Source organism: Atractosteus spatula, chromosome 10 (genome assembly GCF_055471065.1).
Source record: "Atractosteus spatula isolate fAtrSpa1 chromosome 10, fAtrSpa1.hap1, whole genome shotgun sequence".
In the NCBI taxonomy this organism is placed as follows: Eukaryota; Metazoa; Chordata; class Actinopteri; order Semionotiformes; family Lepisosteidae; genus Atractosteus; species Atractosteus spatula.
The window spans coordinates 22,014,863-22,028,420 of record NC_142715.1 but is presented as its reverse complement, the minus strand read 5'-3'; the positions used below and the strand labels follow the sequence as shown (position 1 = coordinate 22,028,420).

At 46.5% G+C, this 13,558-nt stretch overlaps 1 protein-coding gene across 1 annotated transcript; it reads left to right on the top strand.

Moving 5' to 3' along the window:
- The first annotated feature begins 252 nt into the window (after positions 1 to 252).
- Positions 253 to 1,191, top strand: LOC148825824 (uncharacterized). The gene has a single exon (XM_088926298.1). The coding sequence runs from the start codon at positions 391 to 393 to the stop codon at positions 1,189 to 1,191; it is 801 nt and encodes a 266-aa protein (XP_088782424.1). The 5' UTR covers positions 253 to 390.
- Positions 1,192 to 13,558: the final 12,367 nt, after the last annotated feature.

Genomic DNA, 13,558 nt, shown 5'->3' with positions numbered 1-13,558 from the left:
CTGCTGCAGAAGGGAAAGAGAAACTCAGTGAGCAGCACACAGACAGCAGACAGAGTGTGGAGGATCTGGACTCTGTGCACATGATGAAGACAGAGCCTGAGAGTGGGACACCTGTACTCTTAGTATGTGATGCTTTTACAGAGAAGATTAATAATCTGGACACAAACAATATGACACAAGGTTGTAATGAACGTTACCGTGTCTCTGTACAAGAGCTCAAAGAAGAAATGAGTGAGTTTAATCTTACAGAGCAGGACATGGCAGCCCCAGTTGATTGACCCCGCAGAGCTGAAGAAGGAGCCCCAGGTGATTCACACTGGTGAGCAGCACACTGAAAAACACGATGGAGAAAACAAATATCAGTTTCAGCACAGAGAGCAAGATCATTCCATGAACCATTTGCTGAATAAGAGACCCCAGCAGGATCAGAGGATGATTAAGAATCACTCAAGGCCTTGCTCAGATGGAGTGGACAAACTGCCATTATGGCACAGGGAGGAGCAGCGTTTCTGTCAGTCTAGCATTTCAAAACCCTACCAGCACCTTCACACAGGAGAGAGACCTTTCAGCTGCAGTCAGTGTGGGAAGAGTTTTAGTCAGTCACATGACTTAAAAAGGCATCAGCGCATTCACACAGGAGAGAGACCATTCAGCTGCAGTCAGTGTGGGAAGAGTTTTAGAGACTCAAGTGCCTTAATAGTCCACCAGCGCATTCACACAGGAGAGAGACCATTTAGCTGCAGTCAGTGTGGGAAGAGCTTTAGACAGTCAAGTAGCTTAATAGTTCACCAGGCCATTCACACAGGAGAGAGATTATTCAGCTGCTGTCAGTGTGGGAAGCGTTTTAGTCAGTCACACCATTTAAAAGCACACCAGCATATTCACACAGGGGAGAGACCATTCAGTTGTAGTCAGTGTGGGAAGAGTTTTAGAGACTCAAGTACCTTAAAAGCCCACCAGCGTATTCACACAGGAGAGAGACCGTTCAGCTGCAGTCAGTGTGGGAAGAGTTTTAGTAAATCAAGTAACTTAAGAACCCACCAGCGCATTCACACAGGAGAGAAACCATTCAGCTGCAGTCAGTGTGGGAAATGTTTTAGTCTGTCAAGTAACTTAAGAACCCACCAGCGCATTCAAACAGGAGAGAGGCTATTTTGCTGCAGTCAGCGTGGGAAGAGTTTTAGTAACTGAATCACCTTAAGACACTGTCAGTGCATAAGATAAGATCACTTTATTGGCCATATACAATTTCTCATGTTAGGATTTTGTCTTTTAGCAACATGTTCACCATGAGGCCCACAGATAGGGAGAGAAGCTTGGGGTCAGCCCTTTGTACAACACCTTTGGTGCAGTTAGGGTTAAGGGCCTTGCTCGGGGGCCCACCAGAGTAGGATTCCTCTGCCAGCCGTGGGATTTGAACCGGCAACTTTCCTCTCACAGGTATAGATCCTTAGTTACAGAGCCGCTGCACCTTTCCTAATCATACCAGAGAGAGACCTTTCAGCTGCAGTCAGTGTGGAAAGGGTTTTATCCAGTAAGGTGACTTAAAAATACACAGATTTAGTCACCAGTTTTTAAATTTAATCATAGTCTTAGTCAAGTCAACTGAAATGTCTATTGGTTGAAGTAGGTAGCTTGCTCAGCTTGTGACATCTGTTAAAGGTTCCACAGCTAACACGTTGTGTTTTCTTTCTTCTTTTTTCAGCATGGAATAAACCTGTACTTGTTCCTAAAATGTCTATTAGTCATAGTCACTTTGTACTCACCCATTTTTGAATAAGTCCAGTAAACTAAATGTTGACTGTAATTTCTCTTATGGTTGATTAGAACAGAATTAGTTCTAGTCATGCAGTTTACTTTATGTATATAATAAATTGCATAATGTTTTTAGTTTTATTCAATTCAAAAAAAATAAGTCTAAATTGAATTCTTTATTTCTTTACAATCTTGTAATGTTAAGTTTATTCCTGTTTAATTTACAATTAAGACTGTTCTCATTGGATTGGCTTGTAATTGTGTAACAGCTTTTAACTTATCATGTTAAGCAAGAAATGTGTATAAAACATACAAATTAGGATCCTTTACTGTAACTCTTAAGAAAAAGAGTAAAACATCTGATTAAATTCTACCAAATAACTCAAAGTCTTTGTTGCACAATCAAAATTGTATTTACCCCTGGGAAGAATAAATATCTAGTACAATAACAATTTTTGCAATAAAGAATAAATAATGAGGAATTGGAGATATTGTATGAATCTCTTAATAAGAAAATCAATTTTGGCACCATTACTAATCCATATTTTAATGTTTTTTTAACAGTTTTCAATGCAACTATTTTTTTTTAAATGGGACAGGACACAATATATATACACACTTTAACAGACACATAAACTTAATGCAATTAAGCATTATTAAACATTATTTTCTGATGACGTTGTATGAATATGATTCACAGTTCCTGCATAGCCAGAACCTATGTCATCCCTACCTTAGTGAGCATCCTCACTTTTCTCTCAAATACAACATTCACTCCACAAAGAAGATGAATTATAAAAGCTGACACATTTTCCAAAGCTTTAAATACTGGTGTCACCCTGGAGGCACAGGTTTAAATCCCACTCTTGACAAAGCTTGCTCTGAGGTCCATCTAGTATCGTGCAAATGAGAAAGGCACTATGATGTAGATAATGTGTTACCATATGCACCAACACACAAAATGTCCCGTTCCTATCCTGTTATGTATCTATCCTATGCTGTATGCTCAATAGGAGTGAAGTGATACCTCCTGGTTTCTGGTACATATATATCCTGACCACCAATGAACAGATACCCATGTAGCTGATTCACGATTCAAGAACGCCTCACAGCTTCAGAACTTTCTTTGTTCACTGGAGATTGTGATCTATAATTAACCTTTTTGAAATAAAAAAACAAAATTAAATAAACACATAGGTCGATTTTTAAAAAGCATTAGGAGTTGACAAGGTTGCCCTTAGGAATAGTTGTCAGAAAATGACAGGAAAGGAAAGTTATGTAAGCATTCTGACACTGCATGAGAGATTGGAATCTAATGGGAGAAAAGCTACCAGTCTCCTTGTCTGGGAATGGAACCCCGGTCTCCCATGTGACAGGCGGGGATATTCACCACTATATGAAAAAGGAGAGCTTGCTTGCTGCTAGGAGGCATTTTCTCTTATGGCTACTACTGTTTGGGGTTTCAGCTTTTATTTTCATTCCTTCTAGAGGAGCGCATGAAAACGGGTTTCCATCTGCGCCATCCTCACTCCTCCTCTTCTATTGTCACAGCTCCTCCTCCACAGCTACGAACACCTATGAAGTCGGTTCTTTCAGCTTTACTAATCAGGTTTCAAAGGCTGGAAGTAGGGCACAAGACATTAGGATGTAAAGAGTGTCGTTATCTGCTTCCAGCTGCGAAATGTTGCTTGTGGACACTGAAGAACTTATTTCCAAGGCTTTGGGTCCGAGTGATTTAGCATTTTAAAAGTACCAGGAAAAAAGGAAGAGAACTTTGTCTTCTTTTGTTCAGGACCACAATGACATAAGAAGGTCACAATAATCAGTAAGATTCAAACCCACGTGGGGAGACCCCAGTGGCTTTCTAGTCCATCATCTTGAGCACTCTGCCACAACTACAGCAAGTGTTGCTACTGCTGCATTCTTGCTACAATCTAACATGGAGTGCATGGCGGCGTCCAAAACCTTTTTCAAAGTCTCTCTCTGTCTTAAAGAAAAATCTTTACAAAATACATGCTATTTTGTAATAGGGGACAAAATAGGGGAGGGGACTCCCCTCCACCACCACCACTGTGCAGACAGACACACCTCAAAGGATTTAAGGGGGGCTTAAAGTTGGAATGATAGTCTTCCAGTCTGGACATGAAAATTGTCCAGACTGGAAGCCCAGACTCCCCTCCACCACCACCACTGTGCAGACAGACACACCTCAAAGGATTTAAGGGGGGCTTAAAGTTGGAATGATAGTCTTCCAGTCTGGACATGAAAATTGAATTTTGTTTAAAAACAAAATTAAAAATGGAGGAATGTGTACAAGGATTATAGAAGCTGCACCACAATTTGAATAGCATTTATATTAGTGTTACACGCAGGAATTGCCTTTGATTTACACTCTTATGAATGCCATGAAAAACGAAATGACCAAAAAAACTCAAGTCCTGTGGTTTAATATAATGTTGTTGCGTGTCAAAGCAGTATTATACTTTATTCTACCACCGTGACACGGGGCGTATATGGAAATGAACACATGCTATGAATCATCTTTAATCAGTCCCTACCATTGTAAGGCACCTTGAAGTGTGCACCCCCATCAATATTTGCACATCTATGAAAGGTAAACTCTGTAAAGGAACTAATGCTATTAAACCGGCACCTCTGGAAAACCTTAAGAGTCTCTTAACAACACTTCCAGCAACAAGCATAGATTTTTTCCAGCAGGTTTCGCCCATCCAGCTACTGACCTTTGTAGCTTTAGTGGGTTATCAGTTGTGGTTTGGAAGGTGATGTAGCTGCTAACTGCAATTGGCCAACAATCAAACCCAGGCTTCCCATCCAATAATTCTACCACTGAACCACCAGTGCACAGTGCATATATATATATATTAAAAAAGAAGTACTTAGACACTTTTTATGCTCAGTGCTGGATTTTGTGTCCCAAGGGTACTTTAGGACAATTAAGAATTTTCTTCTATCTGTTCATTTTGTTTTGGAGACGGATGCCTATGTTGTATAGTGTAGCGTTCAGAAATTGTATTCCAAAACTGACTCATGACAGAAGTTGTAAGAAAACCTGTTCAGCTTAATTTAATTATTTAATTTAATTATTTATTTTTTATTTAATTTCATTTTGTAATTTAATGTGAAGTTATAAGTATAACTGGAGCCACGGTTTAAAGGTTCGTGTAACCCAAATCCTGCACTGGCCTGAAATGACCCCTCATTTTACAGCATTTTTTTAGCTGATCTAAATTTGCCCAAAGGAGACACATTATTGAAGAAGATCAGTTTCCAAGAGCTTTTTTCAAAGGTTGTTTTGGACTGATTTATTTAAAAAATAAGCTTTATTTCAAACCTAACATATCACAGTAGTAAAACATTCTCACAAATGGCATACTGTGCACGAAATGTTGCAGAAACACAATCTGATATTTTAATAACTATTATTTTAATAATTTGATAAGTGTGAGGCCCCGGATACCAATCTTTAGTTCTGATTGTTTTAAACATGATATCTTCCCTTCCTGTCGTGGAAGTCACACGATGTAAACAATTGTTTTTTTTTTTCACATTGTGATCCAAAGAGCCTCAGATGCACAGTCTAACAGTAACCAAACCAGAATGGATTCTGCTGGGAGCCGGACTGAGCTCATTCTCACCCCCTGTGTTGAAAACAGAATTATCTCTTCCCCGAACATCGTCTACAGCTGCTAGATATTGTTCTGCGTCCTACTGCTCCAACAATTCCTTTGACGAAAGACAGATCACTTGTGCGCTTTTAACCTTCTCGCAGCTACAGGCGAGACTGAAGCTGGAGATGTGAAGGCACCCGCTGACGCATCTTCTCCAAATTTCACAATTGCGACAGACTTCTCTTTTTAAAAAAAAGTAGATATAGCCCTGAAAAAAAGCATTAGCTTGATCAGTTTTTACATTAATCGATTTTGAATAAAATATGATATTTTTATTGCATTTTACATAATAATAATAATAATTCTTATTATTATCGCTTACACTTATATAGCGCTTTTCTGGACACTCCACTTCAAGCGCTTTACAGGTAATGGGGACTCCCCTCCACCACCACCACTGTGCAGCCCCACCTGGATGATGCAACGGCAGCCATACTGTGCCAAAACGCTCCCCGCACATCAACTATCAGTGAGGAGGAGAGCAGAGTAATGAAGCCAATTCATAGATGGGGATTATTAGGAGACCATGAGTGGTAAGGGCCAATAGGAAATTGGGCCAGGATGCCGGGGTTACACCCCTACTCTTTCAAGAAATGACCTGTGATTTTTAAAGGCCACAGAGAGTCAGGACCTCAGCCAATGGATGGCACCTGTTTACAGTTTAGTGTCCCCGTCATAATACTGGGGCATAAGGACCCACATGGACTGCAGGGTGAGCGCCCAGCGACAAAAACCAGATGGTACCGGGCTCGGCTGCGAGCAGGACAATGACGTCACGGGGACAAAGTAGAGAAAATCAAAATGGTTCTATAAAGACCTGTGTCAGCTGTCGGTTCGCAGTCCGGACTCTTAATTCACCGATCCGATTTCAAATCTCTCTAACACCTGAGCTGCGGCTTCTTTCGAGTAGTTATTCACGAGAACATTATGTTAATCATATAGATGAAACGTTTAATATATTCAGGTGGGTAGCTACGTCAGCATGCGTATCTGCAAAGGAACAAGTAATACTGTAGGTTTATTCCATGCTGAAAAGAGAAGAGAGAAACAAACTGGAAGAAGGTTTAACAGCTGAAAGTTGTGTTTTCTCTCTTCTGTTTTCAGCATGGAATAAACCTATTACTTGTTCCTTTAATATATATTACTACAAGAGAGAATTAAAGTATGGAGGATGAGACAAATTTATGAATTCTTGGAAGAAAATGGTTTTTCTTTGCGTTCGAAATGAATCAAAACTTTAGCGCGACAAACAAACCCTTTGTCTTTTTTAAAAATATAATATTTTTAAACAGACAAGTGTAGAAAATCATGTCATTATCCTTTCCGACAACAACATCAAAGAGGCTAAGGAATTTCTACGGCTGACAGCTCCACATCATCTTCCCTTCATAACTAACCTCATTAGATCTCTCAACTCTAAACTCTACCAGTTTCTCACTACAGAGAAGGACAAAAAACTCAGTCATCTTCTACAGAAGAAAACCATCAACACCCCGAACACCCTCACCAACCCTAACCTTGTTGTCACCATACCTTCTGACCTTTCCCTTTCACAGGATGAGCGATCCCTCCTCAGCAAAGGGCTCAGTTTTGTACCAGTTCCCAGGAAGCTGGACATCCCCCAGACCAATGTCGACCTTAACCGCTTTTACCGCAGGATCCGTCTCGGAGCACATTTTGCCGACAATTCCTCTTCACAGGCAGCTGATAACAACCCGGTTATTGATGTTATTAACAACATTAATCCCAAACAGAGCTGTTGGACTCCCTCCTCTGGTTATTTCATCAACCAACGCACTAATCAAACTCCCAAGGCACTCTCTATACCCAGTAAACATAGGTCTAACTTCACCCAAGGAGAAAATCAGGCGCTCCAGTCTCTCCGCAACAGGGATGATATCGTCATCAAACCAGCGGACAAAGGGGGTGCTGTTGTGGTGTGGCGTAAGGATCTATATATCTTTGAAGCCTCTAGACAACTAACTGACACTTCTGCCTACCTCCTTCTCCAACAGGACCCTACCACTGACTACCAAAAGGAAGTGGTATCCACCATTTCCCTTCTTATCAGCAGTAACACGTCAGGGCTGTGAAGATTAAAGATCTCTCCAAGCCCATTGTTTCTCATTTCACCTCTGACGGCCACGACCACTCCAATCTCTCTGTCTGTGTTCTCAAAGACTGTTTTCCGAACTCAAACATCAGAAAGACCACCGAAACTAAAATTATTCTGCAGCTAGGATCACACATTCTCCCTTCCCTTAACGACAGATTACTGTTCTTTTAAATTTTCTCCATTCATTGGAAGTTTCATTTCACACCTCTCTGCACCCATTCTGACTTCACACCTCTTGATTGGCCTCTCTTTCTGTCCCCTGCTCCCGCCTCTCACTCCTCCTCCCTCCCAGCCTTTGTTCTCCCGCTACTTTACCTTTGCCTACTGCCCTGTCTCTCTCACACCTGAAGAAGGCTCCACGGCCGAAACGTTGTGTTCTCTTTCTTCTTTTTTTCAGCATGGAATAAACCTATTACTTGTTCCTGTATACATGCCCCAGAAGTGCCCTAAAATCACCCAGGAAGGTGCCCTAAAATCACCCAAGAATGTGTCCTAAAATCACCCAGGAAGGTGCCCTAAAATCACCCAGGAATGTGCCCCAAAAGTGCCCAGAAATGTGCCCTAAAATCAACAAGCAATGTGCCCTAAAATCACCCAGGAATGTGCCCCAAAATCACCCAGGAAGGTGCCCCAAAAGTGCCCAGAAATGTGCCCCAAAATCACCCAGGAATGTGCCCCAAAATCACCCAGGAATGTGCCCCAAAAGTGCCCAGAAATGTGCCCTAAAATCACCCAGGAAGGTGCCCAAGAAAGTGCCCGTGCGGAAACAGTCCCCCAGACGAAGGCTCCTGAACGAGCTCGCCCCCCGGCTCACCCGGAGAGACACGGCAGTCTCACACCCGATGGCAGTCTCAGCGGGTGGGTCGCGATGCCCCCCCCGTTGCCCCCCCCGTTGAGCCCCGCGCGCCCCCGGACTGGCCCGAGTCTCTGAATCTCGACGTCTCCCGGAAGATTCTTCTTTCCTTTCCTCTCCTCCTCCTCGGCTGTGAAGAGCCCTTCTCAGGGGCGTCAGTCCAGCGGCGGTGAGGCTGCGAGGGGCCGCGGGGTCCCCCAGCGTGCCCTGACTCCGGTCCCCTCATCTGCTCCCGTCCTCGCCCCTTGCCCGTGCCCCACAGCCAGCTCTCGCCCTGCCCCCTGCCAGCGCGAATCTCAGCCTGCGCTCTCTGGGGAGAACAGACTCTGCGTGGCAGGAGGCCAGTGTCTGCACACACGCACACCTGCGCACACCACTGTTTACCTGGAGCTGTTGGAGCCAGCTGTGTCCTGAGAGAAGACAGGGTATCGGCTTCAACCACAGGGCTGGGCAGCTTGTTCCCCACCCCCACCCGCCACCAGTGGCCAGGGGCAGAAACCGCACGCCAGCGCGATCACATCCGAGCAGAGACTCGCAACTTTGTTTGCCTCCTGCTTTTTAGCACTGGCTTAAAGCCATCCGGGTGTCCCAGCTCGATCATCGCAGCCCCAACACTGACCTCCCCCCTCTTTATATCCTGCGCCTACTGGGACGCAGGCCGTGTCTGGCTTCTAATCTCTGGAATAAAACTGCAAACTGGGCAGTGGAAATTCAAACCGGTTTGACTTTATTTTGAAGGAGCGGGTTAAATTCAGCGCGTTTCCCCACCCCCCAAACACCAAGAGTTAACTAACTGGACACCGTGGTGTTGTTTGTGACCGAATACAGAGACTTAAAATCAATGAACAGTGAGGCAGCCTTTTCCAAACGAATCAGACAGGTACACAGCCTAGTACAGACCCACAACATGCGTGTCACCATGGTGACAGATCCATAACACTTGTATACATCTTTTCTGATAGACCAGCGACACTCTTAACGAAGGAGAAAATCGGAAAGCCGATTTGAACGTGTGAATTTTGCGCACAAACACACACACACACACAAAAAAAATATTTCACCAAACGATTTTTACATACATTTTAATTTCATTTTTGGAGTTGTCAGTTAGGTCTGAATTTTCTTCCACAATCATTAAATGTAATATATGTGTGTGTATATATATATGTCATATTTATACATAGTATAACCACCCCCTAGCCCAAAACCAGTACCGCGGCCCAGTTCATTCGGTGAGCCGTAGGATTTGTCTGAAGTGACAGTCGGTCCCAGAAGTCTGTCCTCTGGTCTCCAGTTTTCACTGCACACTTGTTCTTTGAGGGCCTTGACTGGATCATGTCAGTAACTTCACCTCCTGTGCCGCTGTGGAGAAGGCTGGGGAACAATCCTTCGTGCCAGATCAAGTCAGAGGCTTTCTCGATATCAATAAAGCAGGCAAAATCTGCTCTCTCTCTCCTCCTATCCTCCTCCCTCTGTCTCAGCTCCTCCCCCTGTCTCTCCTCCTCCCTCTCCCTCTGTCTCAGCTCCTCCCCCTGTCTCTCCTCCTCCCTCTCCCTCTGTCTCAGCTCCTCCCCCTGTCTCTCCTCCCCCCCTCCCTCTGTCTCAGCCCCTCCCCCTGTCTCAGCTCCCCCCTCTCCTCTGTCTAAGCTCCTCCCCCTGTCTCAGCTCCTCCCTCTCCCTCTGTCTCAGCTCCTCCCCCTGTCTCAGCTCCTCCCTCTCCCTCTGTCTCAGCTCCTCCCCCTGTCTCTCCTCCTCCCTCTCCCTCTGTCTCAGCTCCTGCCCCTGTCTCACATGACTAGATTTCACCCCTATTAAAGGGAGCGAGCGCCTACACCGAACGGAATGTCGTTCTCGGACGTGTGGCCCGATTCGCCCAAAACCCGGAATTCGGATGTTGACGGGGAAGCTGCATACCTATCATACCCCTGTCATACCTGTCCAGCAGGGCCGGGGGGGGGGGGGGGGGGCACGTTCCTCTTTTGGCAAGAGCGAAAGCAACAGCAGGAGGCCTTCCCTGGAGCCGCTGGGGGACGGCCTCCTCCCACCTGGACCTGTTTTATCAGCGCCGGTCCGATGGAGAGGGAGGCGGGCAGGAGAGGAGGACCATGGCCACGGGCGACAGTTCCTCCCGCCCCGGAGGTGAGGATCTGGTACGCTTCACCCCCCCGGCGTCCCGTCCCGCCGGAGGAGAGACAGCTCTGCCCGGCCTGCAGCCCCGCGGGACCGAAGCAGAGGGCCGGGCAGCCTGTTCCACACCCCCACCCCCCTCTGTGTACAGAAGAGCCTCCTGTCCTGACTGGAGGAGCTCACCCAGCTGTGTCTGGAGAGGAGCCAGGGTATCGGCTTCAACCACATGGACTGGGCGGCTTGTTCCCCACCCCCACCCCCCTCTGCGTAAAGTATTGTTTGCAATGCAGTTTCCTTTGCGGACTCCCGGCGCTCCCTGCGTCCTACCACAGGGATGGCCGTCCGGAGTCACCAGTGTAACTGATGGAGGGCCTGCAGCCTTGCAGCGGGTTCGAAGTCCTCTCTTCAGCTCTGAGGCCTTGTCATCACTCAGGCTGCTGCGAACTGTGACTGCGGTTTCCTTAGTTTATCTCTGAGTCTCACTGGGAGAGAACTGTTTGTCCCTCTGCACACACACACACTGACCGCTACGTGTTTCTTTCTGCACCGCTATAGCGCCCCCCCCACACGGATGTGTACCCCAACACTTGAATTTCCACACACTCCTTTAAATGGACTCCCCAGTTCATTTCTCCCAGTGCTCCCAGCTCACCTGCCTGGAGTGAGAGGGATCGGGCACAGAAAGCTCTCTCATTCTAAAACAGTACGACACTTAGGCACAGAAACAGCGGGAAATCAAAGGTGACTTTCTGCCTCTCTGGCTCGTGTTCGGTTTTCATCTCAAGTCTGAATTGTTTCGAGGGGACAGCGACGACAACAATGGCCTCACTGGCCCAACGCTGACGACGGCTCCCTGTATGTACAGCCGGCAGCCATCTCACCCTGCAGCTCCCAGCTGGCAGCCCCCCCACTGGAGCTCAGCAGGAGTGAGCCTGGTCAGTACCTGGAGGGGAGACTCCTGGGAAAAACTAAGGCTGCTGCTGGAAGAGGGGTGAGTGGGGCCAGCAGGGGGCTCTCTGCGGTCTGTGTGGGTCCTGATACCCCAGTATAGTGACGGGGACACTGAACTGTAAACAGGCGCCGTCCTTCAGATGAGACGTAAAACCGAGGTCCTGACTCTCTGAGGTCATTAACAATCCCGGGGTGTCTCTCGAGAAGAGTAAGGGTGTTACCCCAGTGTCCTGGCCAAATTTCCCATTGGCCCTTACCAATCATGGCCTCCTAATAAACCCCCTCTCTGAATTGGCTTCATCCCTCTGCTCTCTTCCCCACTGAGAGCTGGTGTGTGGGGAGCGTTCTGGCGCGCTATGGCTGCCATCGCATCATCCAGGTGGGGGCTGCACACTGGTGGCGGTAGTGGGATTCCCCATTCCCTGTGCAGCGCTTTGAGTGGAGTGTCCAGAAAAGCGCTACATAAGTGTAAGCAATTATTATTATTTGCAAATCACTACTTATGTACTTTCTCTGTTTTTTTCTTAAGAAATGTGTTATGCACTTCAACAGGTCCTCAGGCGTGTTATTTCCGTGTCGTGTTTCTCTGGAAATCAGAATCTGGCCAATTCAGAGCAGCTCGGCCGCTTGAAAAGGTCCTACAGTTGTGAAAATCTGCTCGGTGCTGCTCTGCTTTTGTTTTCTGTGGGTGTGGCTTCAGTGCAGCCGCTACAGGTGACACACACTCACAGATCCTGGACAGGACACACACACACTCACACACCCTGGACAGGACACCAGTCCATCACAGGACACACACACACACACACACACACACACACACACACACACACCCTGGACAGGACACCAGTCCATCACAGGACACACACACACTCACACACCCTGGACAGGACACAAGTCCATCACAGTACACACACACACCCTGGACAGGACACCAGTCCATCACAGGACACACACACACACTCACACACCCTGGACAGGACACCAGTCCATCACAGGACACACACACACACACACACACACACACACACACACACACACACACACACCCTGGACAGGACACCAGTCCATCACAGGACACACACACACACCCTGGACAGGAACTTGAACTTAAACTTGAACTTTATTGCCATATGTAACCGGTGCTGGTACAATGGAATTCTTACTTACAGAAAGTCTCTCGATTGTAAAACAAGTGTAAAACAAAACAAAGTGCAAACAGTGCATCAAGACAATGTACAAACAAACAATAGACAATCTGCAAGTAAACATGTAGACAGTTTGAATGTAAACAATACAGACGTGTAAACAATGACTGGAGATGTGCAATAGATAAGAAATCATAAAGAGGTAGATGGTGATGGTGTAGGTGTGGTCCGAGGGGGATGGCTAAATGTGTTCGCCAGTCTCACTGCTTGTGGATAGAAGCTATTGAAGAATCTAGTGGTAAGTGTCCGTATGCTCTTGTATCTCTTGCCTGAGGGCAGTGGGGTTAGGGTTATGCCCGGGGTGGTGACAGTCCTCTGTGATGGCCAGAATTCTACCACGGCAGCGGTCCTCATAGAGCTGTTTAATCTCGGTGAGACCGCAGCCGATGATCTTCTGGGCCATATTGACCATTCTCTGCAGTGCCTTTCTTTCTCGCGAAGAGGTGTTGCCATACCACACGGTGATCCCGTTGGTGAGGACGCTCTCGATAGTGCAGCGGTAGAAGTTCACCAGCACAGGTACTGGCATCCCCCATCGCTTGAGGCACCTCAAGAAATAAAGGCGCTGCTGAGCCTTCTTCATGATAGAGTCAGTGTTCACAGTCCAGGTTATATCTTTAGAGATGTGAATTGCCACACACCGAACAAACACCGGAGACTTTTCAGCAATTTCCAAAAAACGGGCCTGCTCGCCTGCCCCCAAGGCTCCATCTCTTACCCGCTCTCCAGAGCCTGCTGCCTTCTGTGCTGTTCTCTCGGCACCGCTGCAGCGCTCACAACTCCTGCAGCGCGGGGAGAAAGTTTCCGCAGGGAAGGCTCGCTCCGTGCGCACACGTCCTTTCAATGCCAGTTCAACAAG

Coding starts and splice junctions, on each gene's coding strand:
- LOC148825824 (XM_088926298.1), top strand. CDS start 391: ATGAACCATTTGCTGAATAAGAGACCCCAGCAGGATCAGAGGATGATT.